The sequence below is a fragment of the Ovis canadensis genome, chromosome 9, assembly GCF_042477335.2.
Source record: "Ovis canadensis isolate MfBH-ARS-UI-01 breed Bighorn chromosome 9, ARS-UI_OviCan_v2, whole genome shotgun sequence".
NCBI lineage: Eukaryota > Metazoa > Chordata > Mammalia > Artiodactyla > Bovidae > Ovis > Ovis canadensis.
This window is the reverse complement of record NC_091253.1, coordinates 97,655,810-97,683,742: the sequence shown is the minus strand read 5'-3', so window position 1 is coordinate 97,683,742 and position 27,933 is coordinate 97,655,810. Positions and strand designations below refer to the sequence as shown.

Here is a 27,933-nt window from a genome sequence, read left to right as displayed (position 1 = left end):
CACTATTAAAAAAAAAGTTGGCTTAAAGCTCAACATTCAGAAAATTAAGATTATGGCATCTGGTCCCATCACTTCATGGCAAATAGATGGAGAAACAGTGGGAGTAGTGGCTGACTTTATTTTTTGGGGCTCCAAAATCACTGCAGATGGTGACTGCAGCTGTGAAATTAAAAGACGTTTACTCCTTGGCAGGAAAGTTATAACCCTAGATAGCATATTAAAAAGCAGAGACATTACTTTGCCAACAAAGGTCCATTTAGTCAAGGCTATGGTTTTTCCAGTGGTCATATATGGATGTGAGAGTTGGACCATAAATAAAGCTGAGCTCCGAAGAATTGCCGCTTTTGAACTGTGGTGTTGGAGAAGAGAGAGTCCCTTGGACAGCAAGGAGATCCAACCAGTCCATCCTAAAGGAGATCAGTCCTGGGTGTTCATTGGAAGGACTGATGCTGAAGCTGAAACTCCAATACTTTGGCCACCTCATGAGAAGAGCTAACTCATTGGAAAAGACCCTGATGCTGAGAAAGATTGAAGGCGGGAGGAAAAGGGGATGACAGAGGATGAGATGGTTGGATGGCAACATCACCGACTCAATGGATATGAGTTTGAGTAAATTCTGGGAGTTGGTGATGGGCAGGGAAGCCTGGATTGCTGCAGTTCATGAGGTCGCAAAGAGTCTGACAAGACTGAGCGACTGAACTGAACGAACTGATCTAAACAGTGCCAGGAATACCGTGTGACAGTCACATGTATCAAACCATGAGACTGGCTAGAACTGAGCAGAAGGACTGTAGTTTATATATTAATCTTTTGATATTGTTGTTCAGTGACTTAGTCGTGTCTGACTCTGCAACCCCACAGACTGCAACCAGCCAGCCTCCCCTGTCCTTCACTATTTCCCAGAGCTTGCTCAAACTCACATCCATTGAGTTGGTGATGCCATCCAACCATCTCATCCTCTGTCGTCCCCTTCTCCTCCTGCCCTCAATCTTTCCCAGCATCAGGGTCTTTTCCAGTGAGTCAGTTCTTCGCATCAGGTGGCCAAACTATTGGAGCTTCAGCTTCAGCATCAGCCCTTCCAGTGAATATTCAGGGTTCGTTTCTCTTGACTGGTTTGATCTCCTTGTAGTCCAACGGACTCTCAAGAATCTTCATCAGCACACAATTCGGAAGATCAATTCTTCAGTGCTCAGTCCTCCTAATGGTCCAACTCTCACATCTGTACTTGATACTGGAAAAACCATAGCTTTGACTATGTGGACCTTTGTCAGCAAAGTGATGTCCCTAATTTTTAATACACTGTCTAGGTTTGCTATAGCTTTCTTTTCAAGGAGCAAGAGTCTTTTAATTTCACAGCTGCAGTCACCATCCACAGTGATCTTGGAGCCCAAAAATATAGAATCTGTCACTGCTTCCACTTCTCCCCTTCTATTTGCCAGGAAGTGATAGGACTGGACCCCATGATCCAAGTTTTTTTTTAATGATTTAAGTGTCTTTCTGTTTCAAGCCAGCTTTTTCAACTCTCCTCTTTTACCCTCATCAAGAGGCTCTTTAGTTCTTCTTCATTTTCTGCCAATAGATATAATCTGCACATCTGACATGGTTATTTCTCCCAGTAATGTGTTTTTTAAGAAATTTATTTATTTTTATGTGAAGGATAATTGCTACACAATATTGTGCTGGCTTCCGCTGCTGCTACTGCTAAGTCACTTCAGTCGTGTCTGGCTCTGTACGACCCCATAGACAGCAGCCCACCAGGCTCCCCTGTCCCTGGGATTCTCCAGGCATGAACACTGGAGTGGGTTGCTATTTCCTTCTCCAATGCATGAAAGTGAAAAGTGAAAGTTAAGTCGTTCAGTCGTGTCCGACTCCTCGCGACCCCATGGACTGCAGCCTACCAGGCTCCTCCATCCATGGGATTTTCCAGGCAAGAGTACTGGAGTGGGGTGCCATCGCCTTCTCCGGACTTTATTTTGGGGGCTCCAAAATCACTGCAGATGGTGACCGCAGGCATGAAACCAAAAGATGCTTGCTGCCCGGAAGAAAAGCCATGGCTTCTGCTACATCAGCGTAAATCAACCATAGGCACACATGTGTCCCCTGCCTCTTGAACCTCCCTCCCACCCCTTCCCACCCTTCTAGGTTGTTACAGAGCCCTGGTTTGAGTTCCATCAGGCTCACAGCAAATTCCCATTAGCCAATGTACACATCCATTTCACACATGGTAGTGTATATGTCTCCATGCTATTCTCTCCACTTGTACCACCCTCTCCTTCCTCCCCCCAGCCCATGTGGATAAATCTGTTCTCTATGTTGTGTGTCCGTTGCTTCTCTGCAATAGGTTCATCAGTACCATCTTTCTAGATCCCATATATATGCATTAATACACAGTATTATATGCATTAATACACAGTATTATATGCATTAATACACAGTATTATATGCATTAATACACAGTATTATATGCATTAATACACAGTATTATATGCATTAATACACAGTATTATATGCATTTATATAGTATTATATGCATTAATACACAGTATTATATGCATTAATACACAGTATTATATGCATTAATACACAGTATTATATGCATTAATACACAGTATTATATGCATTAATACACAGTATTATATGCATTAATACACAGTATTATATGCATTAATACACAGTATTATATGCATTTATATAGTATTATATGCATTAATACACAGTATTATATGCATTAATATACAGTATTATATGCATTAATACACAGTATTATATGCATTAATACACAGTATTATATGCATTTATATAGTATTATATGCATTAATACACAGTATTATATGCATTAATATACAGTATTATATGCATTAATACACAGTATTATATGCATTAATACACAGTAGTTGTTTTTCTCTTTCTGACTCACTTCACTCTGTATAATAGGCTCTAGGTTGATCCACCTCATTACAACTGAATCAAATATGTTCCTTTATCTGCCTGAGTAATATTCCATTTCATGTATGTGCCACAACTTTATCCATTCATCTGTCAATAAGACATCTAGGCTGCTTCCATGTCCTAGCTATTGCAAACAGTATTGCTATGAATGTTGGGGTACATGTGTCTTTTTCAATTTTTGAAAAAGATTTTGATCTACTCAGAGTACTATGCTTAGTAGTGGGATTGATGTGTCATATGGTATTTTTATTCCTAGTTTTATAACGAATCCCTATACTGTCTTCCATAGTGGCTGTATCAATTTACATTCCCTTTCCTTCACACCCTCTCCAGCATTTATTATTTGTAAATTTTTCGATGATGTCCATTGTGCCCAGTATGAGATATTTCACTGTAGCTGTAATTTGCATTTTTCTAATAACGAGTGATATTGAGCATCTTTTCATGTGTTTCTAAGCCATCTGTACGTCTCTTTTGGAGAAATGTCTGTTTAGTTCTTTGCCCACTTTTTGATTTTTTTTTTTCCTGGTATTCTGTGGTATGAATTGCTTATATAGTTTGGAAATTAACCCTTTGTTAGTTGCTTCATTGGATAAAATCTCCCCTCATTCTGAGGGTTGTCCTTTAACCTTGTTTGTAATTTTCTTTGCTGTACAAAAGCTTTTAAGTTTAATTAGGTCTCACTTGTTTATGTTTGGTTTTATTGCCATTACTCTGGAGGGTGGGTGATAGAGAATCTTGCTGATTTATATCATAAAGTGTTCTGCCTATGTTTTCCTCTAAGAGTTTTATAGTTTCTGGTTTTATGTTTTGGATGTTTAGGTCTTTAATTCACTGTAAGTTTATCTTTGTGTCCACCTGATCTGCCTCTTGAGAAACCTATATGCTGGTCAGGAAGCAACAGTTAGAACTGGACATGGAACAACAGACTGGTTCCAAATAGCAAAAGGAGTACATCAAGGCTGTATATTGTCACCCTGCTTATTTAACTTCTATGCAGAGTACATCATGAGAAACGCTGGGATGGAAGAAACACAAGCTGGAATCAAGATTGCTGGGGGAAATATCAATAACCTCAGATATGCAGATGACACCACCCTTATGGCAGAAAATGAAGAGGAGCTAAAAAGCCTCTTGATGAAAGTGAAAGAGGAGAGCGAAAAAGTTGGCTTAAAGCTCAACATTCAGAAAACGAAGATCATGGCATCCAGTCCCATCACTTCATGGGAAATAGATGGGGAAACAGTGGAAACGGTGTCAGACTTTATTTTTTGGGGCTCCAGAATCACAGCAGATGGTGACTGCAGTCATAAAATTAAAAGACGCTTACTCCTTGGAAGAAAAGTTATGACCAACCTAGATAGTATATTCAAAAGCAGAGACATTACTTTGCCGACTAAGGGCCGTCTAGTCAAGGCTATGGTTTTTCCTGTGGTCATGTATGGATGTGAGAGTTGGACTGTGAAGAAGGCTGAGCGCCGAAGAATTGATGCTTTTGAAATGTGGTGTTGGAGAAGACTCTTGAGAATCCCTTGGACTGCAAGGAGATCCAACCAGTCCATTCTGAAGGAGAGCAGCCCTGGGATTTCTTTGGAGGGAATGATGCTAAAGCTGAAACTCCAGTACTTTGGCCACCTCATGTGAAGAGTTGACTCACTGGAAAAGACTCTGATGCTGGGAGGGATTGAGGGCAGGAGGAGAAGGGGACGACAGAGGATGAGATGGCTGGATGGCATCACTGACTCGATGGACATGAGTCTGAGTGAACTCCGGGAGTTGGTGATGAACAGGGAGGACTGGCGTGTTGCAATTCATGGGGTCGCAAAGAGTCGGACACGACTGAGCGACTGAACTGAACTGAACTGAACTGATGTATGGATGTGAGAGTTGAACTGTGAAGAAAGCTGAGCACCAAAGAATTGATGCTTTTGAACTGTGGTGTTGGGGAAGACTCTTGAGAGTCCCTTGGACTGCAAGGAGATCCTACCAGTACATTCTAAAGGAGATCAGTACTGGGTGTTCTTTGGAAGGACTGATGCTAAAGCTGAAACTCCAATACTTTGGCTACCTTATGCAAGGAGTTGACTCACTGGAAAAGACTCTGATGCTGGGAGGGATTGGGGGCAGGAGGAGAAAAGGGCGACAGAGGATGAGACGGCTGGATGGTTCACCGACTCGATTGTCATGAGTTTGGGTGAACTCTGCGAGTTGATGATGGACACGGAGGCCTGGCATGCTGTGATGCATGGGGTCGCAGAGAGTTGGACACGACTGAGTGACTGAACTGAACTGAACTGAACTGAACTGAATGACCAGTATTGCTTAGCATCTTTTCATGTGCTTTCTTGGCATCCATTTATCATCCTTATTAAAGTTTCTGTTCAAATCCTTTGCTCATTTCTGAGTTGCTTGTTTTCTTTATATTGAATTCCAAGAGTTCCTTACATATGCTGGATACAAACAAATCTTTCCTAATGTATGTGATTTTCAAATATTGTCTCCTCACTGATGGCATGCATTTTTATACTCTTGGTGTCATTGAAGAATAAATTTTTAAAATGTTGATGTTGTCCGATTTACCATTTTCTTTTATGAATTATGATTTTGGCATCAAATATAAGAAATTTTGACTTAAGTCAAAGTCATGTATATATTTATCCTGTTTTTTTCCTAGCTGTTTTATAGTTCTATGTCTCACATTTAGATTTGAACCACTTAGAAATCACTTTTACATATGGCATAAGGTGTGGAATCAGTGCAGTTTGGTTCAGTTGCTTAGTCGTGTCCAACTCTTTGCGACCCCATCAATTGCAGCACATCAGGCCTCCCTGTCCATCACCAACTCCCGGAGTTCACTCAGACTCACGTCCATTGAGTCGGTGATGCCATCCAGCCATCTCATCCCCTGTCGTCCCCTTCTCCTCCTGCCCCCAATTCCTCCCAACATCAGAGTCTTTTCCAATGAGTCAACTCTTCACATGAGGTGGCCAAAGTACTGGAGTTTCAGCTTTAGCATCATTCCTTCCAAAGAACACCCAGGACTGATCTTTAGAATGGACTGGTTGGATCTCCTTGCAGTCCAAGGGACTCTCAAGAGTCTTCTCCAACACCACAGTTCAAAAGCATCAATTCTTTGGTGCTCAGCTTTCTTTACAGTTCAACTCTCACATCCATATTGACCACTAGAAAAACCATAGCCTTGACTAGACAGACTTTTGTTGGCAAAGTGATGTCTCTGCTTTTCAATATTCTATCTAGGTAGGTCATAACTTTCCTTCCAAGGAGTAAGCGTCTTTTAATTTCATGACTGCAATCACCCCAAGGAGTAAGCGTCTTTTAGTTTCATGACTGCAGTCACCATCTGCAGTGATTTTGGAGCCCCAATAAATAAAGTCTGACACTGTGTCCACTGTTTCCCCATCTATTTGCCATGAAATGATGGGACCAGATGCCATGATCTTCGTTTTCTGAATGTTGAGCTTTAAGCCACCTTTTTCACTCTCCTCTTTCACTTTCATCAAGAGGCTCTTTAGTTCCTCTTCACTTTCTGCCATAAGGGTGGTGTCATCTGCATATCTGAGGTTATTGATATTTCTCCCGGCAATCTTGATTCCAGCTTGTGCTTCTTCTAGCCCAGCGTTTCTCATGATGTACTCTGCATAGAACTTAAATAAGCAGGGTGACAATATACAGCCTTGATGTACTCCTTTTCCTATTTGGAACCAGTCTGTTGTTCCATTAGACTTTATTTACTTGTTTTTTTACATGTGAACATCCCATGCTTTCACCATCATTTTTTGAAAAATTATGTTTCCCCCACTAAATTTCCTTTGTAATACTGTGATAAATTACTTGTTCCTATATGTTTTTAGTTTATTTCTGGATACTCTATATTTTATATATATAATTTCTATTATATATATATATATTTTTTCTATCTTTACACCAATGTCATTCTCTTTTGACTAATATCATTTTAAAGTAAGACTTGAGGGAATACCCTGGCAGTCCAGTGGTTAAGAACCCAATAAATTTGGGAGGATTCAACTTCTCAAAACTATGAATAAGGCACTTTTTTCAATTGATTTGTATTCTTTAGTGTCATTTACGATTTTTTTTTTTGTAGTTTTCAGTGTATAGGCAATCCACATGTTATTTGGCTTTATCCCTAAATATTTGGTATTTTGATGCCTTTGTAATTTGCCTTTGTAATTTTTAAAATATTTCAATTATTGATTATTGTTTGTTAGTATCTGATGGAAGACAATTCTCTGTAGGTCACTTGCTTTTCTGCACCTCTCATGAGCAGAGGCACTGATAGTGTCTTTCTTTTGGACTTTATTTTCAAAGATGTTAGTGTATCAACAATCTTGGATTATAAAGAAAGAATCTCCCTCCATAGTAAAGGGAGGATTTGCTTACTTTTCAATAAAATAAATAAAATTCCTCCCTCTGGGGAAAATTTGGGCAGTGTACAGCTTATTATAAAATATTTAGGTTTGCTAAGCTTGTGGTTCCTCTCCTTCACATATCAGATTACAAGTATTTCAACGGGTCGATTTCACATCACCCTTTGAGAACTGGGGCTCAGGGAACTCATACAACTGGCTACTTCTTTTGATCCTCTCATTTTCTCTGAGTCAGGAGTTTCATATATTCTACCAACATTCATGAAAGTGTGGTAGGCTAACTTGTTAGCTTAGGATAAAACCTCAGACTCTTCACAGTCTTGAAAGTGAAAGTGAAGTCGCTCAGTCGTGTCCGACTCTTTGCGACCCCGTGGACTGTAGCCTATCAGGCTTCTCTGTCCATGGGATTCTCTAGGCAAGAATACTGGAGTGGGTTACCATTTCCTTTTCCAGGGGATCTTCCCAACCCAGGGATCAAACCCAGGTCTCCTGCATTGGAGGCAGATGCTTTAACCTCTGAGTGACCAGGGAAGCCCTCACAGTCTTAGAAATACAATTAATTTTTGCATGATAGTCTTATAGCTTGCAATCTTGCTAAACTCACTGACAAATTATAGATAAATGGCTGATGGCATCCAATTTTCTACACAGACGATCTCGTTGTCTGTGAATACTGTTTTACTTCATGTTTCTTACATTAGACAAAACATCCAGCACAGCGTTGAATGGGGCTTCCCAGTGGCACAGTGGTAAAGAATCTGTCTGCCAATGCTGGAAATGCAGGAGATGTGGGTTCTATCCCTGGGTCAGGAAGATCCCCTGGAGTAGGAAAGGCTAATCCATTTCAGTTTTCTTGCCTGGAAATTCCATGGACAGAGGTACCTGATGGGCTATAGTCCGTGGGGTCACAGAGAGTCAGACATGACTGAGCATGCATGCATATAATATTGAATGCAACTGGCAAGTGTGGATACATTTGTCTTATTTCTGATCTTATGGGGAAAGTCAGATGCTGTGAATTTTTCCTGACTATGTGGACATTTTTGTATCCCTATAATTATTCTTGACCTTAGTTTTAGGACTGTTACTTCAAAACAATTGATTAATTCAGGTGTTTTAAGATTTGTTAGGGAGGAATTAAATAGTGCTCCTTCTAGGATAAAATTCCCCTACTACTGAGGCAAGACTCTGTTCAGTGTGCATGGACAACGGGTGACTGGTGGCAACAAGTGCTTATGTTAGCCCTATGTAAGTGTCAGGCTTTGTTTCTTTTATATCCGTTGCATGATTCTTTCTCTAGACTTCAGTTGCATGCTTACACACCAATTCTCTCTCTGATACCTTAAGAGTTTCCGCTGCAAAACTCCACGTCTTCAGTCAGTGCAGCTCTTTCCTCTGCATTACTTTGCTTGTTAACTGTAGGCACCTCAACTGAGAGCATCTTTTGAGCTCTCCCCGCATTCTTAGATGCTGGTCCATAGCCTAGAACTCTTTCCAGACAGGAAGCTGGGGCAATTTCTGGACTTAACTTCTCTTTGCTTTTAATTCTCAAGATTCATTACCTTTCTTGATGTCCAATGTCATGAATATTATCATTTTATATACTTTGTCCAATTTTTAGTGGTTTTAGGTAGAAGGTCAAATCTGATCCCTATTGTTGCATATTAGCTAGAAGCAAAGACAACACTGATACTCCATCTTTGCATATCAAAAAGCAATAAAATTCTATTAATATAAAACTGACTACATCTACAGCTGTTTTTATAATTGTGTATTAACAACTTCCACTGCATGAGGCGGGAGGTACAGGTTAGATCCTTGCATCAGGAAGCCTCCCTGGAGGTGGAAATGGTAACTTACTTCAGCATTCTTGCCTGAAAAGCCCCATGGACAGAGCACCCTGGTGGGCTACAGTCTACAGGGTTGCTGAGCACTTGTGCAAATAGTACATATTAGAAGAAGAGAAAAACAAGGAGAAAGAAACAAAGAGAAAAGAACCACCTGGAGAAGAATAGTGCTTAAATACATTAGTAACAGTCATTCAGGATGACTTGTATAGGGTGAGACCACTTGTGTAGAGCTGTGAATACAAACACAGATTAGCTCTTGCGTTTTATACTTCATCCATTCAATAATTATTTGTGTACTGTTTACTACATTCCAGACGTTGATTACAACAGAGTTCAGCAAACTAGGACAAACTCCTCTTTTTGTACAGCCCACAATCTAAGAAGAGTATCTACATTTTTGAAGGTTGAAAAATAAAAGGATATGTAATAGAGATGGTACAGGCTTCTAAAGGCTAAAATATTTGCTATTTGGTCATTACAGAGAAAAGTTTGTCAACTCCTGGTTTGAGGTACCGGAAACAACAGTATTAAAATGAAATAAATAAATAACGAACTAGAGCTCTGTACCTTATGAGCCGATATTCCAGTGAGAAGGATACAGATGAGTGATAAGTGAAGCTTATAGTTTACCAGCTGGAAGGAGCCACCCACGCCCGAGGTCAGGGCCTGCAGTCGGGAGGAGCAACCCGAGGAGCAGTGGCTGCACAGGCTCAGGAGGGCCTAGAGGAGCTATCCCACGTTGAAGGTCAGGAATGGTGGTGGTAAGGAGATACCCCTCGTCCAAGGTAAGGAGCAGTGGCTGTGCTTTGCTGGAGCAGCCGTGAAGAGATACCCCACGTCCAAGGTAAGAGAAACCCAGGTAAGATGGTAGGTGTTGCAAGAGGGCATCAGAGGACAGACACACTGAAACCATAATCACAGAAAACTAGTCAATCTAATCACACTAGGACCACAGCCTTGTCTAACTCAGTGAAACCAAGCCATGCCTGTGGGGCAACCTAAGATGGGCGGGTCATGGTGGAGAGGTCTGACAGAAGATGGTCCACTGGAAAAGGGAATGGCAAGCCACTTCAGTATTCTTACCTTGAGAACCCCATGAACAGTAGGAAAAGGCAATATGAGGAACTCCCCAGGTCATTAGGTGCCCAATATGCTACTGGAGATCGGAGGAGAAATAACTCCAGAAGGAATGAAGGGATGGAGCCACAGCAAAAACAGTACCCAGCTGTGGATGTGACTGGTGATAGAAGCTGGGGATAGAAGATCCGATGCTGTAAAGAGCAATATTGCATAGGAACCTGGAATGTCAGGTCCATGAATCAAGGCAAATTGGAAGTGGTCAAACAAACAAGGGTGAATGTCGACATTCTAGGAATCAGCTAACTAAAATGGACTGGAATGGGTGAATTTAACTCAGATGACCATTACATCTACTACTGCGGGCAGGAATCCCTCAGAAGAAATGGAGTAGCCATCATGGTCAACAAAAGAGTCCGAAATGCAGTACTTGGATGCAATCTCAAAAATGTCAGAATGATCTCTGTTTGCCTCCAAGGCAAACCATTCAGTATCACATTTATCCAAGTCTATGCCCCAACCAGTAATGCTGAAGAAGCTGAAGTTGAATGGTTTTATGAAGACCTATAAGACCTTTTAGAACTAATACCCAAAAAAGATGTCCTTTTCATTATAGGAGACTGGAATGCAAAAGTAGGAAGTCAAGAAACACCTGGAGTAACAGGCAAATTTGGCCTTGGAATGTGGAATGAAGCAGGGCAAAGACTAATAGAGTTTGGCCAAGAAACTGCACTGATCATAGCAAACACCCTCTTCCAACAACACAAGAGAAGACTCTACACATGGACATCACCAGATGGTCAACACTGAAATCAGATTGATTATATTCTTTGCAGCCAAAGATGGAGACGCTCCATACACTCAACAAAAACAAGACCAGGAGCTGACTGTGGCTCAGATCATGAACTCCTTATTACCAAATTCAGACTCAAATTGAAGAAAGTAGGGAAAACTGCTAGACCATTCAGGTATGACCTAAATCGAATCCCTTATGATTATACAGCAGAAGTGAGAAATAGATTTAAGGGCCTAGATCTGATAGATAGAGTGCCTGATGAACTATGGAATGAGGTTTGTGACATTATGCAGGAGACAGGGATCAAGACCATCCCCATGGAAAAGAAATCCAAAAAAAGCAAAATGGCTGTCTGGGGAGGCCTTAGAAATAGCTGTGAAGAGAAGAGAGGTGAAAAGCAAAGGAGAAAAGGAAAGATATAAAAGCATATGAATGCAGAGTTCCAAAGAATAGCAAGAAGAGATAAGAAAGCCTTCTTCAGTGATCAATGCAAAGAAATAGAGGAAAAGAACAGAATGGGAAAGACTAGAGATCTCTTCAAGAAAATTAGAGATACCAAGGGAACATTTCATGCAAAGATGGGCTCGATAAACAACAGTAATGGTCTGGACCTAACAGAAGCAGAAGATATTAAGAAGAGGTGGCAAGGATACACAGAAGAACTGTACAAAAAAGATCTTCACGACCCAGATGATCATGATGATGTGATCACTAATCTAGAGCCAGACATCTTGGAATGTGAAGTCAAGTGGGCCTTAGAAAGCATCACTACGAACAAAGCTAATGGAGGCGATGGAATTTCAATTCAGCTGTTTCAAATCCTGAAAGAGGATGCTGTGAAAGTGCTGCACTCAATATGCCAGCAAATGTGGAAAACTCAGCAGTGGCCACAGAACTGGTAAAGGTCAGTTTTCCTTCCAATCCCAAAGAAAGGCAATGCCAAAGAAGGCTCAAACTACTGCACAGTTGCACTCATCTCACATCTAGTAAAGTAATGCTCAAAATTCTCCAAGCCAGGCTTCAGCAATATGTGAACCGTGAACTCCCTGACGTTCAAGCTGGTTTTAGAAAAGACAGAGGAACCAGAGATCAAATTGCCAACATCTGCTGGATCATGGAGAAGGCAAGAGAGTTCCAGAAAAACATCTATTTCTGCTTTATTGACTATGCCAAAGCCTTTGACTGTGTGGATCACAATCAACTGTGGAAAATTCTGAAAGAGATGGGAATACCAGACCACCTAACCTGCCTCTGAGAAATCTGTATGCAGGTCAGGAAGCAACAGTTAGAACTGGACATGGAACAACAGACTGGTTCCAAATAGGAAAAGGAGTACATCAAGGCTGTATATTGTCATCCTGCTTATTTAACTTCTATGCAGAGTACATCATGAGAAACACTGGACTGGAAGAAACACAAGCTGGAATCAAGTTTGCCGGGAGAAATATCAATAACCTCAGATATGCAGATGACACCACCCTTATGGCAGAAAGTGAAGAGGAGCTAAAAAGCCTCTTGATGAAAGTGAAAGAGGAGAGTGAAAAAGTTGGCCTAAAGCTCAACATTCAGAAAACCAAGATCATGGCATCCAGTCCCATCACTTCATGGGAAATAGATGGGGAAACAGTGGAAACAGTGTCAAACTTTATTTTTTTGGGCTCCAGAATCACTGCAGATGGTGACTGCAGCCATAAAATTAAAAGACACTTACTCCTTGGAAGGAAAGTTATGACCAACCTACATAGCATATTCAAAAGCAGAGACATTACTTTGCCGACTAAGGGCCATCTAGTCAAGGCTATGGTTTTTCCTGTGGTCATGTATGGATGTGTGAGTTGGACTGTGAAGAAGGTTGAGCGCTGAAGAATTGATGCTTTTGAACTGTGGTGTTGGAGAAGACTCTTGAGAGTCCCTTGGACTGCAAGGAGATCCAACCAGTCCATTCTGAAGGAGATTAACCCTGGGACTTCTTTGGAAGGAATGATGCTAAAGCTGAAGCTCCAGTACTTTGGCCACCTCATGAGAAGAGTTGACTTATTGGGAAAAACTCTGATGCTGGGAGGGATTCGGGGCAGGAGGTGAAGGGGACGACCAAGGATGAAATGGCTAGATGGCATCATGGACTCGATGGACGTGAGTCTGGGTGAACTCTGGGTGATGGTGATGAACCGGAGGCCTGGCGTGCTGCGATTCATGGGGTCACAAAGAGTCGGACACGACTGAGCGACTGAACTGAACTGAACTGAACTGACAGTTTACCAGATATTATGTAAAAAATTAAACCTGGAGGGAAGTTGGATTGCTAGAGATGAAGTGGTCTCAATGTCCCTAGAGCAAGTTGCAATGATGGTCTTGAGATGAAAGAGATGATCTGTTTACGTACACTTTCGGGTCATAAAGGCCATTAGGAGATGATGGCAAGCTCGGACAGGTATTTTGATTGTGTGATTGCTTCAAGAAAGATAAGTAAGGGGGTGGTATGTCAACCAAAGCCTAGAGTTCTGGGACTCCTGATCCTCATGACAATGATGAGATAGATATCAGAAAAAGGAGTAGTCTTATTGGAAGCAACCAGAGCTTCTGGCTCCCTCTGGATAAGCAATGGCATTTGGAATAAAGTTGCTTCATGTCCACAACTTTATTTGAAGGTAATGTGAGAAGGAAGCATCAAAGCAGGGTCCTTGGAGAGGGAAACTTTTAAGATTAGACATTTCTTTATAATGACAGTATATCAAGAGACACCACTAGCAAGCTAAACATTCAGAAGTATATATGAGACAAGAGACAGAGTTGTTCCTGTTAGCATCTCAACCTAAGAAACACCGTACTGAGTCAAATAAATGTTTAACCATTTCACTTTTATTAAAATGTTTGTTGAGCACCTACTATGCACCCAACACTGCTCTGAGCACTGAAAACACAGTGGTGTGCAAGAAAATAGAAACCAGTTCCATCTGTCATGAGATTTACATTTGAATGCTACAAGTAATTCCACATTTTTGCAAGGGCTGGTGTCAGCTGGAAGATACTGTTTTAAATGGAGTGGACAGGGAGTGCACTCTGAGGAGATCCCTTTTATGCCAGCTGTTGAAAGATGAAAAGGAGCTACCCATTCCAGAGTGAGGGAGTGAGGAGAGGCAACATGGATAAAAAGTGAGAAGGCCCTGAGGCAATAAAGAACTGAAGGAACACTGATTTAGGACTGTGGGAATTTCTCCTCAGGCAGTTTTATAAGAGAACACTATTGATCCTGGGATGAGAGGGGACCCCCTGGGACAGCCCTCCAGCTGTAGGCTACCTACGGCTTCTTCTTACTCTTTTTTTTTTTTTTTGCTGCTACCACACACAGGGCCAAAGAAAAGTGCAGGAGAGGATAATTTTTTTCCAAATATCATGGCTCTAAGATCCAGACCCTGCAGATGTATCTTTTCTTTGTCTGCAATGATACAGTACATGTCTACTTCCTTTATTTACTTATTACAGAGAGCAGGAGGGCAATATATTAACAGTAATCGTACCACCAGCAGCAACAGTTGGCATTTATTAGAGGGCTTACTTGTACCAAGCACTTCCCAGGTACTCTTAATTTAGTCTTCAGTCCTGAGATGGGGAACACTAGTACCACCATTTTCCAGGTGGAGAAACTGAGGCATACGGACTTGAGTAGCTACATAGTTCATACAGCTAGTAAGTGCTCAAAATTAGTAATATGACTTCAGGACCATGGTATTCTCATAATTAATATACTATACCCCTTCTTTCTCAGGTTATAATTTGTAAAGACAAAAGAAATTCTGAGTATACACCTTGATTTTATACGGGTAGTTTGGACTTCACTTAAAATATGACAAGTATCTCGCAAATCCTGTATTTTCATTACTCTTATCACCGCTACAAATTCTTCTAGTTTGGTCCTGAGAATAATTGCTTTATTTGGTTAAGATTCCTTTTTCTTTTCCCTCAGTCTCAATCCTTATTTAAGCTTATTCTCAGTCCTTTAGACTCTTAAGTAATCCATTCAGTCACATTCATTCTGCATTCTACTTTTCCTCAAGTCAACTCAAACTTGTTCTCTTCACAGCTCTTTTAATCTTTCAACTCAATCAGTCTCTTTTCCCTGGGCCCTCTGCCCCCAACAGACTTAAGATCTTAAGATTTATTGTTTTGAATATTAGCAAAAGAATACACTCCCAATACGGGAGACCTGGGCTCAATCCCTGGGTTGGGAAGATTCCCTGGAGGAGGGCATGGTAACCCACTCCAGGATTCTTGTCTGGAAAATCCCCATGGACAGAGGAGCCTGGTGGGCTACAGTCCATGGGGTCACAAAGAGTCAGACATGACTGAGCAACTAAGCACAGCACAACTTTAGAAGATGGAAGGACCAGTTACTTGACTTAAATTCAATTTAATTTAATTCAAATAATCTCACTTTTGCATGCTAGATATCAGTATTTGTGCAATTGAAATTTGTCACTCAGAAAAATGGCAAACAACAAATTTTATTGGGTAAAATGATTGGGTAACTTTTTTCTACTCATATGTTTTTCTTATCGTTATGAGTAATTTCTTAGTTTATTGAAAACTATTTAACATAAATTGACTAAATCATGTAAAGAGATTAAGCTGACTAAATTACATTGAAGAGATTATATATGAAAATGAGTGAAATGAATTTCATTGTGTAAAAACGGCAAGCAATCCCAAATACTCTTTACAAAAAAACAAATACCTTAGAAAAATTACTTTTAATTTACTTATTTATTTGTATATTTATTTCTCTGGTGCCTTTAGGCCAAATCTAAAAAGTCTAAGTGATCACAGTGCCTCCTAAATTTGACTTACAAATGGGGATATTGTATGAGAAAACATAAATTAGAGAATTAAAAATTATCTTTGATCTTGCTTCATTTATATTTGTAGCTAACATATGTGGTTCATTTTATAGAGTGAATTAGCTACATAAACTCACACAATAGGTTTTATTTATTCATCCCTATGTGTACAACAAGGCCCTGGACAATGTGATCAGGCTATAACAGAGCAAGACATCGGAAATATTCCTTACCTTTAAAGAAGACGAAATTTCCGTCACTGTTTTCATAAACTGCGTCAATACTAGGAGGCAAGCCCCGCCAGAAGTAAGTGATCTGCATGGGGTATCCGTCCATCACCCTGTGGTTTCTCACGCGCCAAAACCACTGGTCCTGCAGAGCGAACAGAAGCAACTCTCAACAAAAGCGGGGCCTGCAGGAACTTCCCTGTGCAATGGTTCAATGCTTTCACAGGTGGTGCTGGTGCTCTTATCACTGTCCTGCATCAAAACAGTCAAATAATCAGCTGCACAACTTGCCCACAATGATCGCAAAGATTCTTGTAGTAAACTACCCAGTGTCTAATCTATACATTGTGTTTAAAAAGATAACGTACTAATACTTAATCTTAGCAGTTTGCATCATCTCTAGATGGAAAAACAGAGGTAGCACAGACAAGACTCTGCCAGATTTGTGGATTAAGTGAGTTTTCCAAAATATAAAAGCAGCATAGCAACACATATGCACCTCTGTGTTTATAGACATATGCAAGGGCTCTACACCTAAAGTGCTGGGATAAAACAGAGAGGCCACCCCTCCTAGTATGCCCATGTTATACTACTGTCTCATGTAATCATAAATAGGGTCCTCTTTCACCTTCAAATGTTTCATGGTTTGGACAATAAATTATGCAGTCATTATATATATATATATATATATATATATATATGTATACTATTAAATTATCACTGTATAATTTTTACAGTATAAATTATACTGAACAAAGGAACCTTGAAGGAAGATCATTAGAGTGGATTAAAGAATAGGTCAATTGCTTCTCTTATTTGCTGTCATAATAACCCATACTTCACTCAGTCACACCACAGGTCATTTTATATTAAATGTGTTTACTATTATCACCAGTGAATTATGTATCTGTCTTGCCCCAAAACAGATATTTATGAATATTTTTGACTTTTTAGACAAAACACAATATATTTTTCACCATAAATTCTGACTAAGGGCAAAAACTATTCCCCCAAAAGGTATATCTGATGACATTAAATTGTTTTCAATTGAAAATTTTGGAACAATTTATAGACTATCCAAAGTGCTTTAATATTAGAAAAAACAGGTATATTTTAAAAATTAGTTTCCAATAAATTAAAATTAAATATTTCATTATATTTCAGTGTTTACAAACAAGGTTTCATTGGAAATTATGTGGTTGTTGTTAAGTTGCTAAGTCACGCAGTACTTCTTGTGACCTCATAGACTGCAGCATGTCAGACTCTTTTGGCCTCCACTAACTCCAAGAATATGCTCAATTTCATGTTCAGTGAGTCGGTCATACTATCTAACCATCTTATCCTCAGCCACCTCCTCCGCCTTTTGTCCTCAATGTTCCCTAGCATGAAGGTCTTTTCCAATGAGTCGGCTCTTCGAATCAGATTGCCAAAGCAGCAGCTTCAGCATCAGTCTTGCCAATGTATATTCAGGTTTGATTTCCTTTAGGATTGACTGGTTTGATCTCCTTGTAGTTCAAAGGACTCTCAAGAGTCTTCTCCAGCACCATAATTTCAAAGCATCAATTCTTCAGTCATCAACCTTCTTTAAGGATAAAGTCTCATAATCCATACTTGACTACTGGAATCAGCTCAGTCACTCTGTCGTGTCCAATTCTTTGAGAATGCATGGAGTATAGCACATCAGGCCTTCCTGTCCATCACCAACTCCCAGAGTTTACCCAAACTCATGTCCATTGAGTCAGTGATGCCATCCAACCATCTCATCCTCTGTCGTCCCCTTCTTCTCCCCCATTCAATCTTTCCCAGCATCAGGGTCTTTTCCAATGAGTCAGCTCTTCATATCAGGTAGGCAAAGTATTGAAGTTTCAGCTTCAGCATCAGTCCTTCCAATGAATATTCAGGACTGATTTCCTTTAGGATGGACTGGGTGGATCTCCTTGCAGTCCAAGGGACTCTCAAGAGTCTTCACCAACACCACAGTTCAAAAGCATCAATTCTTCAGCACTCAGCTTTCTTTATAGTCCAACTCTCACATCCATACATGACTACTGGAAAAACCATAGCTTTGACTAGACGGACTTTTGTTGGCAAAGTGATGTCTCTGCTTTTTAATATGCTGTCTAGGTTTATCACAGCTTTCCTTCTAAGGAGCAAGTATCCCTTAATTTTGTGGATGCAGTCACCATCACAGTGATTTTGGAGCCCAAGAAAATAAAGTCTGTCACTGCCTCCACTTTCTCCCCTTCTATTTGCCATGAAGCGATGAGATGGGATGCCATGATCTTAGTTTTTTAATGTTGAGTTTCAAGCCAGCTTTTTCACTCTCCTCTTTCAACCTCCTCAAAAGTCACTTTACCTCCTGACTTCACTTTCTCCAATTAGAGAAGTATGATCTACATATCTGAGGTTGTCGATATTTCTCCCAGGAAACTTGATTCCAGCTTGTGATTCATCTAGCCCAGCATTTAGCATGATGTACTCTGCCTCTTGATGAAAGTGAAAGAGGAGAGCGAAAAAGTTGGCTTAACGCTCAACATTCAGAAAACTAAGATCATGGCATCTGGTCCCATCACTTCCTGGGAAATAGATGGGGAAACAGTGGAAACAGTGTCAGACTTTATTTTTTGGGGCTCCAAAATCACTGCAGATGGTGACTGCAGCCATGAAATTAAAAGACGCTTACTCCTTGGAAGGAAAGTTAGGACCAACCTAGATAGCATATTGAAAAGCAGAGACATTACTTTGCCAACAAAGGTCCATCTAGCCAAGGCTACGGTTTTTCCAGTAGTTATGTATGGATGTGAGAGTTGGACTGTGAAGAAAGCTGAGCACCGAAGAATTGATGCTTTTGAACTATGGTATTGGAGAAGACTCTTGAGAGTCCTTTGGACTGCAAGGAAATCCAACCAGTCCATCCTAAGGAGATCAGTCCTGGGTGTTCTTTGGAAGGAATGATGCTTAAGCTGAAACTCCAGTACTTTGACCACCTCATGTGAAAAGACTGGTGCTGGGAGGGATTGGGGGCAGGAGGAGAAGGGGACGACTGAGGATGAGATGGCTGGATGGCATCACTGACTCGATGGACATGAGTTTGAGTGAACTCCGGGAGTTGGTGATGGACAGGGAGGCCTGGCATGCTGCAATTCATGGGGTCTCAAAGAGTTGGACACGATTGAGCGACTGAACTGAACTGGACTGAAACGAACTCTGCATACTACTAGAGATCTCTTCAAGAAAATTAGAGATACCAAGGGAACATTTCATGCCAAAATGGACACACTAAAGGACAGAAATGGCATGTTGTTAACTTTCTGTTCATAATTTCCATAATATTAGGCAGCTTGAATTGATAAATGTTTTGATCAACATGCAGGAGGTACATTTATGTGATTTTAAGATAAAAATTATTTCATGAAAAGATTGATCTAATAAAATATATATAGGCAGTAAGGCCCAGATTTTAATATCAATACTATGTGGACACATGATATTCTGATAATTTAAAGCAAAAGCAAAGCATTTTGGTCTATCTGCAACAGGGGTTTTAACTGAGTGGTAAAGTCTTTCCAATCCCCATACAAAAAATTTAACATTATGGTAATATATATCCTAAAATAAAACTGCTGTAAACTACTGGATTCTAACGAAGAAATAACTGACTATAATTATTTATATTTATGGAACAATTAAACAAAACAAAAAGCTCTCTAAGCCTAAGAATCAGAAGAAATTGGGTGAAATGTCCTGGCAATATACTCCAACTTTTCTCAGAGAAGCACTTCACATTGCTAGCATCTCCCCACAATTGAGACAGGCCAATGGCTCTTTGGGACAAACAGGTTGCAGTCTGAAGATAAGAATACAACCCAACATGCCACTAACGAAGGAAGAAATGAAATTTCTGCCTCAAGATAAGCAGAGCCAATCTGCAGATCTTTTCAAGGTAATGCAGAAGCATAGGTGAGTTCAGGACTGTTTTTCATTGACAGTAGCCATGGCAGAGAGCCATATATATTGCAGATTTTCCAGTTGTGATTCTACTCAATATATCCACAACTTCTCTGTTTAGCAGGATTCAATGGTGAGAATAATTAAGCAAGCTTTCTGTCACAGAGGATGTAAATGCACACCATGATTACTAAAGATTACCCTTTCAAGAAAAAAAGAAATGGGGGCTTGTGTCTAATTTGCAGAGAGAAGAAATTTAAAATGAGATTTAGGTCTCTGTGCAAATTTCCTTCCAGAGGAAACCTTCTCTGATAACCTTATCTAAAACTGAAACCCCTCATCCCACCCCCTACATTGGCTTTTACTCTCCTCCTCCTGTTTTTCATCATTTGCCTTTGCCGACAAAGTAAAAGTAAGTGAATTTTCTAAGAAAAAGCTATATAAAAGAACATAAAGGTGCTATGTATGGACAGATGATTAGTGCTCATTCCATTTTCTACAAAGGTAATATATATAAAGAGCTTTGAACCATAAGCAGGTGGGAAAACATGTTTTCACCTTTCAAACAACGTATATTTTGTTTTGGCCTATGATGCAAAGGAAAGACCGAGGAATCACCTCTTCAGAGTCCTAGATTGTTTGTTCATATCTGACCTCCTGTTGGCCAGAGTTCTTACAGAAAAGGGAGGAAGGAGGTAGGATACACTAAAAACCACCACAGCCAGCACATGTGTAAAGTCAACTTATGGAAAAGCATCATGCTTAAAAATTACCAAAGCAATCCCTACTTAAACAGTAATATTTTACTTCCGATACAAACATTTTGGAGCTTACGCATAGATTTTTCTTTCCATGTCGTATAGGACTCAGACATACCCTGTTGTTCACCATTAACAAAAAGAATACTAATTTTTAAAGCTGAAAAAATAATAATTATCCATACATAATCTAATACTATAACTATTTGGTTTTATTCCATTTATATAGACAATGTTGGTTATGGAGTATTGCTGTACTAAGTGTGGTTAAACTCTATACTACAAATATGCGAGGAGCATAGGAAAAGACACATGTGTGTTGACACTGTTTTCTTTTTAGGTCCTGATATATATACATATATTTTTCCTGTTTCTTTTTGCATCGACTCTTGTTCAGAAACCACTTTGCAATGATTGTGATGAAGAAAAGGAGACTTTACTAAAAAATGTTTCATCAATATATTGCCTTTAGGGAAAGGAGCCACAAACTGTAGATTCAAACGTGCCAAACAGTACTATGACATGTTGCTGCCCCCCTCTCCTTTGGGATCTGAGGATCATGAATACTGGCAAGGTGATCTAAATTTTAATTCACATTATCATGTAACTGAGTCGAAAAAAATAGGAAAGATTTTATTCCTCCCACTGAACTAGCAATTCTGGAGTTCCAAAAATATGAACTCTTTAAGAATGTACATTCATCCTAGAAGGGAACAGAGACAAACAATAATTTCAAAAGGCTGTGTGAAATGCTATTATTGCTGCCGCTATAAAATGGGAACTACCATTTAGTGAATATAATGAGCTAGAAAACAGCTGTGCCATTAGCACACCTATCAAGAATTACCTTCCCTTTATTTCTGACCTGAAGAAAGATGTCTCATTTACAATAAAAACTATGTTCCTGCTGAATAAAGTACAGGCTGTTTTTTTTCTTTCTTTTTTTTTTTTTTTACTCAAGGTAATTGAGAGGGCAGTATATTCAATTTAGTTTTTCAACCAGCCAATCTGAAATTGTCTCTTCAGTCTTTTTCTATCAACCCATCATGTTTTATTTTCTTCATAATACTTATTGTTCTCTGAAATTATCTTGTTTATATGCTCGCCTGCGTCTCATCATAGCTTGTACCTCATCTATCGTATTCAAACACGGCACTTCTCGGTTCTGGAGCAAAGCCCAGCACTGTGTTAAATACGTGCTCTAAGAGAGAGAAGCAGTGAGAGAGAGGCATGAGAGCAAACCCTGCCCTTGGCCTGGGTTCAGGGTCTTGCTTTGGCAACATTTAACCAAAGTCCCCCTACAGAATTTTTGCCATAGGCCCTCTTTACTGCCCTTATAGTACCCATATCTACCAAAGTACTTAGATCACGGTACTCAGTTCAGTTGTTCAGTTCAGTTCAGTCGCTCAGTCATGTCCGAGCCTTTGTGACCCCATGGACAGCAGCACGCCAGGCTTCCCTGTCCATCACCTGCCCTTCCCTGTCCGTAAGCTCACCCAGAGCTTACTCAAACTCGTGTCCATTAAGTCAGTGATGCCATCCAACCATCTCATCCTCTGTCGTCCCCTTCTCCTCCCACCTTCAATCTTTCCCAGCATCAGGGTCTTTTCAAATGACTCAGTTTTTCACATCAGGTGGCCCAAGTATTGGAGCTTCGGCTTCAGCCTCAGTCCTTTCAATGACTACTCAGGACTGATTCCTTTTATGATGGACCAGTTGGATCTCCTTGCAGTCCAAGGGACTCTCGAGAGTTTTCTGCAACACCACAGTTCAAAAGCATCAGTCCTTCAGTGCTCACCTTTCTTCATAGTTCAACTCTCACATCCATACATGACTCCTGGAAAAACCATAGCTTTGACTAGATGGACCTTTGTCGGCAAAGTAATGTCTCTGCTTTTTAATATGCTGTCTAGGTTGGTCATAGCTTTTCTTCCAAGGAGCAAGAGTCCTTTAATTTCATGGCTGTAGTCACCATCTTTAGTGATTTTGGAGCCCCCCAAAATAAAGTCTGTCACTGTTTCCACTGTTTCCCCATCTATTTGTGGTAAATAGATGGCAAATAGATCACTGTATGGACATTATCTATTTGCCAGCCTGTTTCTACATGCTCTAAATGGGCATCTTTATCATTTGCTTTCTCTCTCCCTACCTTTCTCCTCCCTTTCCTTCCTTCTTTCTTTATTTATGACTTCACTGCCTCCAGGGATATTCACTCAAAACTACGCCTCTATTCCCCAAGGGCTCCATCCTGCCCTGTGGGTGACCCTTCTGTTTCCATCCTGTAGTCTAGTATTGGCCAAAGTGCCATGCCATGGTCAGGATGTGCAGAGAGGGAAAGTGAGATATTTCATGAGCAAAGGATATTTCATGAAGTGACATAACAAGAATCGAGAGCTGAGCTAGAGCTATGGAGTATTATCTTTGTGACTTCCCTCTTCAATCAGTCATATTCTCCCCCCAGTACTAAGCATACTAAAAGCAGGATCTTCATTGAGCTGAGAGAATGTGAAATGTAGAGCAGACAATTAGGAATAAGAAATATATACTGGGCAGGAATAAAGAGTTATGTATAGACTCTGCGTGAAAGCTCTAAGCAAGTGCAGAAGCTCAAGGGGGAAGGGAGGAAAACAGGCCAGATGCCCAGGAGAAAAATGTGCTGGAAGGGAATTTGTTTTTTTCTTTCCTTTCAAACGCATACACAGTTATTTATCAACAAATTAGGTGTTAAATGCCTATGTTAAATTAAAGATTTGTTCCTAAGAGATAAGGGTAGATGGAGTGGAGAATTCCCAAGAAACTAGGAAGCAAAAAACTCTGAAAGATTCCTAAGGGACTTTGTTTCAGAGTTCAGGAGCAGTTGTTGCCATAACAGGGGGGACTAATCCTCATTAAAAACACCTAATTGCTTTATGCTAATATGGTCTTGAAAACCTTCCTTCTGTTGCTATTGTTTTGCTGCTGTTGTTACTGATGGTTTATTTACTTAAATTGGGAGTTCGAAAGGTAACTACCCTTCCTTAAACTCAAAATCCTCAACAGACAACCTGATGTCCAATAAAATAGTGATATTCTAAACCGGTCCCGAGGGAAGTCAGATTACCACAATCATTAGCATACCCATAGCAAATTATCACTTTTGCTATTGGTTCCCAATAATAATTTGCTATTAGTTTCACATCTAGTAAGTGAAACTAATAGGAGTAAAAATATTTGCTTACGGTTAAAGAGAAAATTAAACAAAGGATAAGAAGGAGAATCTTCTCCAAAACAAATATAAGCTAATACCTTTCATAACTTTTCAGCTAAATCATGGAGGCTTGGACAACTACTGATGCCATTGAATGGTTTTTAAAAATTATTCTAAGCAAGAAGTAATTTGATGACAGATGATTAAATAAAATTGATAGATAAGATTGGACAGTTTGTGAAAGTGTAGAAAGCATACTCTGGCCACCTGATGAGAAGAACTGACTCATTGGAAAAGACCCTGAGGCTGGGAAAGATTGAAGGCAGGAGGAGAAGTGGATGACAGAGAATGAGGTGGTTGGATGGCATCACCAACCCAATGAACACGAGTTTGGGCAAGCTCTGTGGGTTAGTGATGGACAGGGAAGCCTGGTGTGCTACAGTCCATGGAGTCACAGAGAGTCGGACACAACTGAGTGAACTGAATTGAACTGAAAGTATAGAAGCTTAAGATGGCAATATTTTTGCATAAAAGAGATGGTGTGTCTCTTCTACCTAGCTGGAAGATTCATAAATTAAGAAGAATTTCAGATATCTTTGAAGATGAAGAAAGATGATGTTGCCTAGACTTCAACAGGCCCTTCACAGGGGTACTATAGAAAAGGAAGTTAACACACATCATAACAAAGGAAGGTATTTAATGTAAAATAATCTATGCTCTACCAGGCCGAGGACAATGGTGGACAAGTGAAATACTTCTTTTCCAGAGAAGGGGAAATGAGATTTAAAGACTAGAAGTTATAGCAGTTCTTGGTGGAGTGTAGTCTAGGGAAGGTGAAATGGTAGGAAAGTGACCATTCTAGAAGCAACTGCACATAAATGCTATATGAAATGAAAACTTGATGAGATATCGAATCCGAGATCCATAAAATAGAATGTAGAAGAAAACAGGGATAGAGATGAAGGACAAAAATGAGGAATAAATAAAATAAAAATAAAGGCAGAGTTAGAAGGGTCTAACATAAACCGCATCGTGCTCTGAGTATAGGGCAGATGCTTACTTGTGTTTAGAAAATAAAGCACTGGGGAATTTAGGTGGCAAGCCTATTGCTGCAATGACTGGAAAGAAGGCATTTGTTTTAGGTAAAGTAGTAAACAGAAAGTAATGAAGCATATATATCCCACAATGAGGATGCGAAGTGAATAAAACAATACGGCAGATAATAAAGAGAAAACCAAATTAGTCTCGAAGTGTTGAAAAAAAAAAAGGTGAGGTTTATGAAAAGCATTTACATTGGTGAGTATATCCCTCTTTGCTCAATCACATGCATTTCAGATATTCATTTTAGCTATGATTATTTACAACTTGTATGTTGGGGGATATAGCTGAAAGCTCAATTGAGAATACATTATCCTGCCTGCATTTCTTCCTGAGGATACAAATTCACATGAAAGTGAAGAATAGTTTATTTAGTTGAGCAATTTAAGCTTTTTCTCTGTCATCCGAAGACAGAAATAAATCCTCATTTATCTTTTTTTGCAAGATTTCAGTGCTATTCAACATTTTTTAACTTGTATTGTGTGGCTAAACAATAATTTGCAATTGTAATTCACTTAGTAACCATTATAAATATAGATGAATCCCGCTTGATGCAATCCATTCATTCCTTGAAAGTTGGTTATTGATTATTGTGTGAAGCAAGTACTATTTTAATTGAATGCAAATGAATTAATATTCAAAGGGATGATGTTAAAGAGAATCACTTTGCTTAAATTGATAAACACTCTGTTCAAGAGTAAATAAAAACAATATAAATCATTTTTTGTTGATACAATGTTTCTTAATGTTAGGTATTCATGGCTCATCTTTTTTGTTTTTGAATTGGGCTACATTGAGACCATTATTTTCTAAAAGGAAAACTGAGCTGGAGAGTTACTTTATGCCTAGAATGAGCTGGTGATACATTGTTTAGCCTGCCCATTCTCTGGTGTTCAAACTCAGTAGCAAAAATGGTCAATTATTTGAAAATTTTTAAAAATTACTTGTATATTACTAATTATAACTACAAACATGTCTGTACTATATTTTTAATAGAATTTTACAAATATGCATTGATCATTCATTTCTAAACCTGAAGTTGAAGACAAAAATAAATATACATTTTAAAAGATGGTCTTGGATAATACTGAAATAGTTTTAATGTTTTGACTACGTCTCATGTGATCTAGTTCATACAAAACTAACATTGCAACCAAATATGAATCTGAAGCATATATAATTAATTTCATCTGCCAAGCTTGACTTACAAAAGTAATCAAAATTGTTTCTGGAAAATCTTGATAATCGGAGAGGCTTTTCTTCCTCTTTCCCATTAATCTTCCAAAATTATTGTTTTTAACTTACAATAACTTCATTCTAGGGCTCACTAAACAGTATGTACTTTCATAGTTGATTATTACAGGTTTTTTTTTTTAAGATTAATAGCAAGCAATCATCATAATTAAAATAGCCATTTGTTTGATTAAAAAAATCAGATTATTTACTACTATCAATGACAAAAGGTAGATAAACTGTTAGTTTGCATTATTTCTATGCTATCAGTCATTCCTATTAAACTCTTAGTTTAGTTGAGGGAGAGCAGGGATACACCACAATAATACCTATTCTTCCTCCAGAAGATCCTTACAGACTTTTTTTCCTAACTCAGATTTTGTCCCTACTATTTGTTACTAGTCAGAAACACTGAAAATTATGACTGAACACAAAATACATTAAGGGAATAGAGGTTAACTCTCTTTAATTTATTATTGCTTGTATATTGTTTCAATTCAATACTTCTCTATGTTGAGTTTTGCACCATTACCTCCAAAACCATAAACAGGTAAAAACTATATTTCAGTTTGCCAAAGAAAACCAACTGTGAAAGTGTAGAGGCAGCAACATGACTAATTCATTATAAATTATAAATATACTGTATTCAAGATATCCTTTTAACTACAATATTAATCAATGCATTTACATTTAAATTAATTAGGTATAATTTCAAAATCAGTTCCTCTGTTGTACTGGACACATTTCAGGTGTTCAATAGCCACTTGTAACAGGTGGCTGTCATACTGGACAGTATATATACATACAGCATCTTCATCATCACAAGTTGTATTGAACCTTGATCCTTGGTACCTTGATCCATGATGGATATTAGGATTTTTTCCCCATCCTGATTTGTTTTAAAACTCCTATGTTGTTAATGAAATAAATTCATATATGCAGTAGTGGCCTAAGGCTATGGGAAAAATGTTGACTGAGATAATCCTAAAAAGTATGTTTCTAGAGCCAGTCTTTAGTAGAAACACTGTAACTAATGATGAGAAACTTGGAATGGCCCTACAATCCCACCGATGATGTCATCTGAAATGTTAATTTTGGTAACATAATTGGAGGTACCATGACTACAACTTTCAGAATTCTTTGATGTTGTTGTTTGCTGCTGCTGCTAAGTCGCTTCAATTATGTCCAAATCTGTGCGACCCCATAAATGGCAGCCCACCAGTCTCCCCTGTCCCTGGGATTCTCCAGGCAAGAACACTGGAGTGAGTTGCCATTTCCTTCTCCAATGCATGAAAGTGAAAAGTCAAAGTGAAGTCGCTCAGTCGTGTCTGACTTCGCTACCCCATGGACTTCAGCCTACCAGGCTCCTCCATCCATGGGATTTTCCAGGCAAGAGTACTGGAGTGGGGTGCCATTGCCTTCTCTGATATTGTTGTTTAGAATCTGAGTAAAAATGCTACGCTATTCAGTTATAGGTCTAACTTCAATGTCCTTTTCTTATATGTTTGCCATGCTCGCTCCTTTTGCAATTTAAATCTCAGCTAATATGTCACTTCTTCAGAAAGA

General features: G+C 39.3%; 1 protein-coding gene across 2 annotated transcripts in view; it reads right to left on the bottom strand.

The window, feature by feature from the left end:
• Positions 1-27,933, bottom strand: part of MMP16 (matrix metallopeptidase 16) — a 379,172-nt gene that overhangs the window by 31,624 nt on the left and 319,615 nt on the right. For both annotated transcript variants that reach the window (XM_069600663.1, XM_069600664.1), the window contains exon 7: positions 16,150-16,288. In XM_069600663.1, the coding sequence (XP_069456764.1) occupies positions 16,150-16,288 (139 nt within the window). The remainder of the gene's footprint in view (positions 1-16,149; positions 16,289-27,933) is intronic.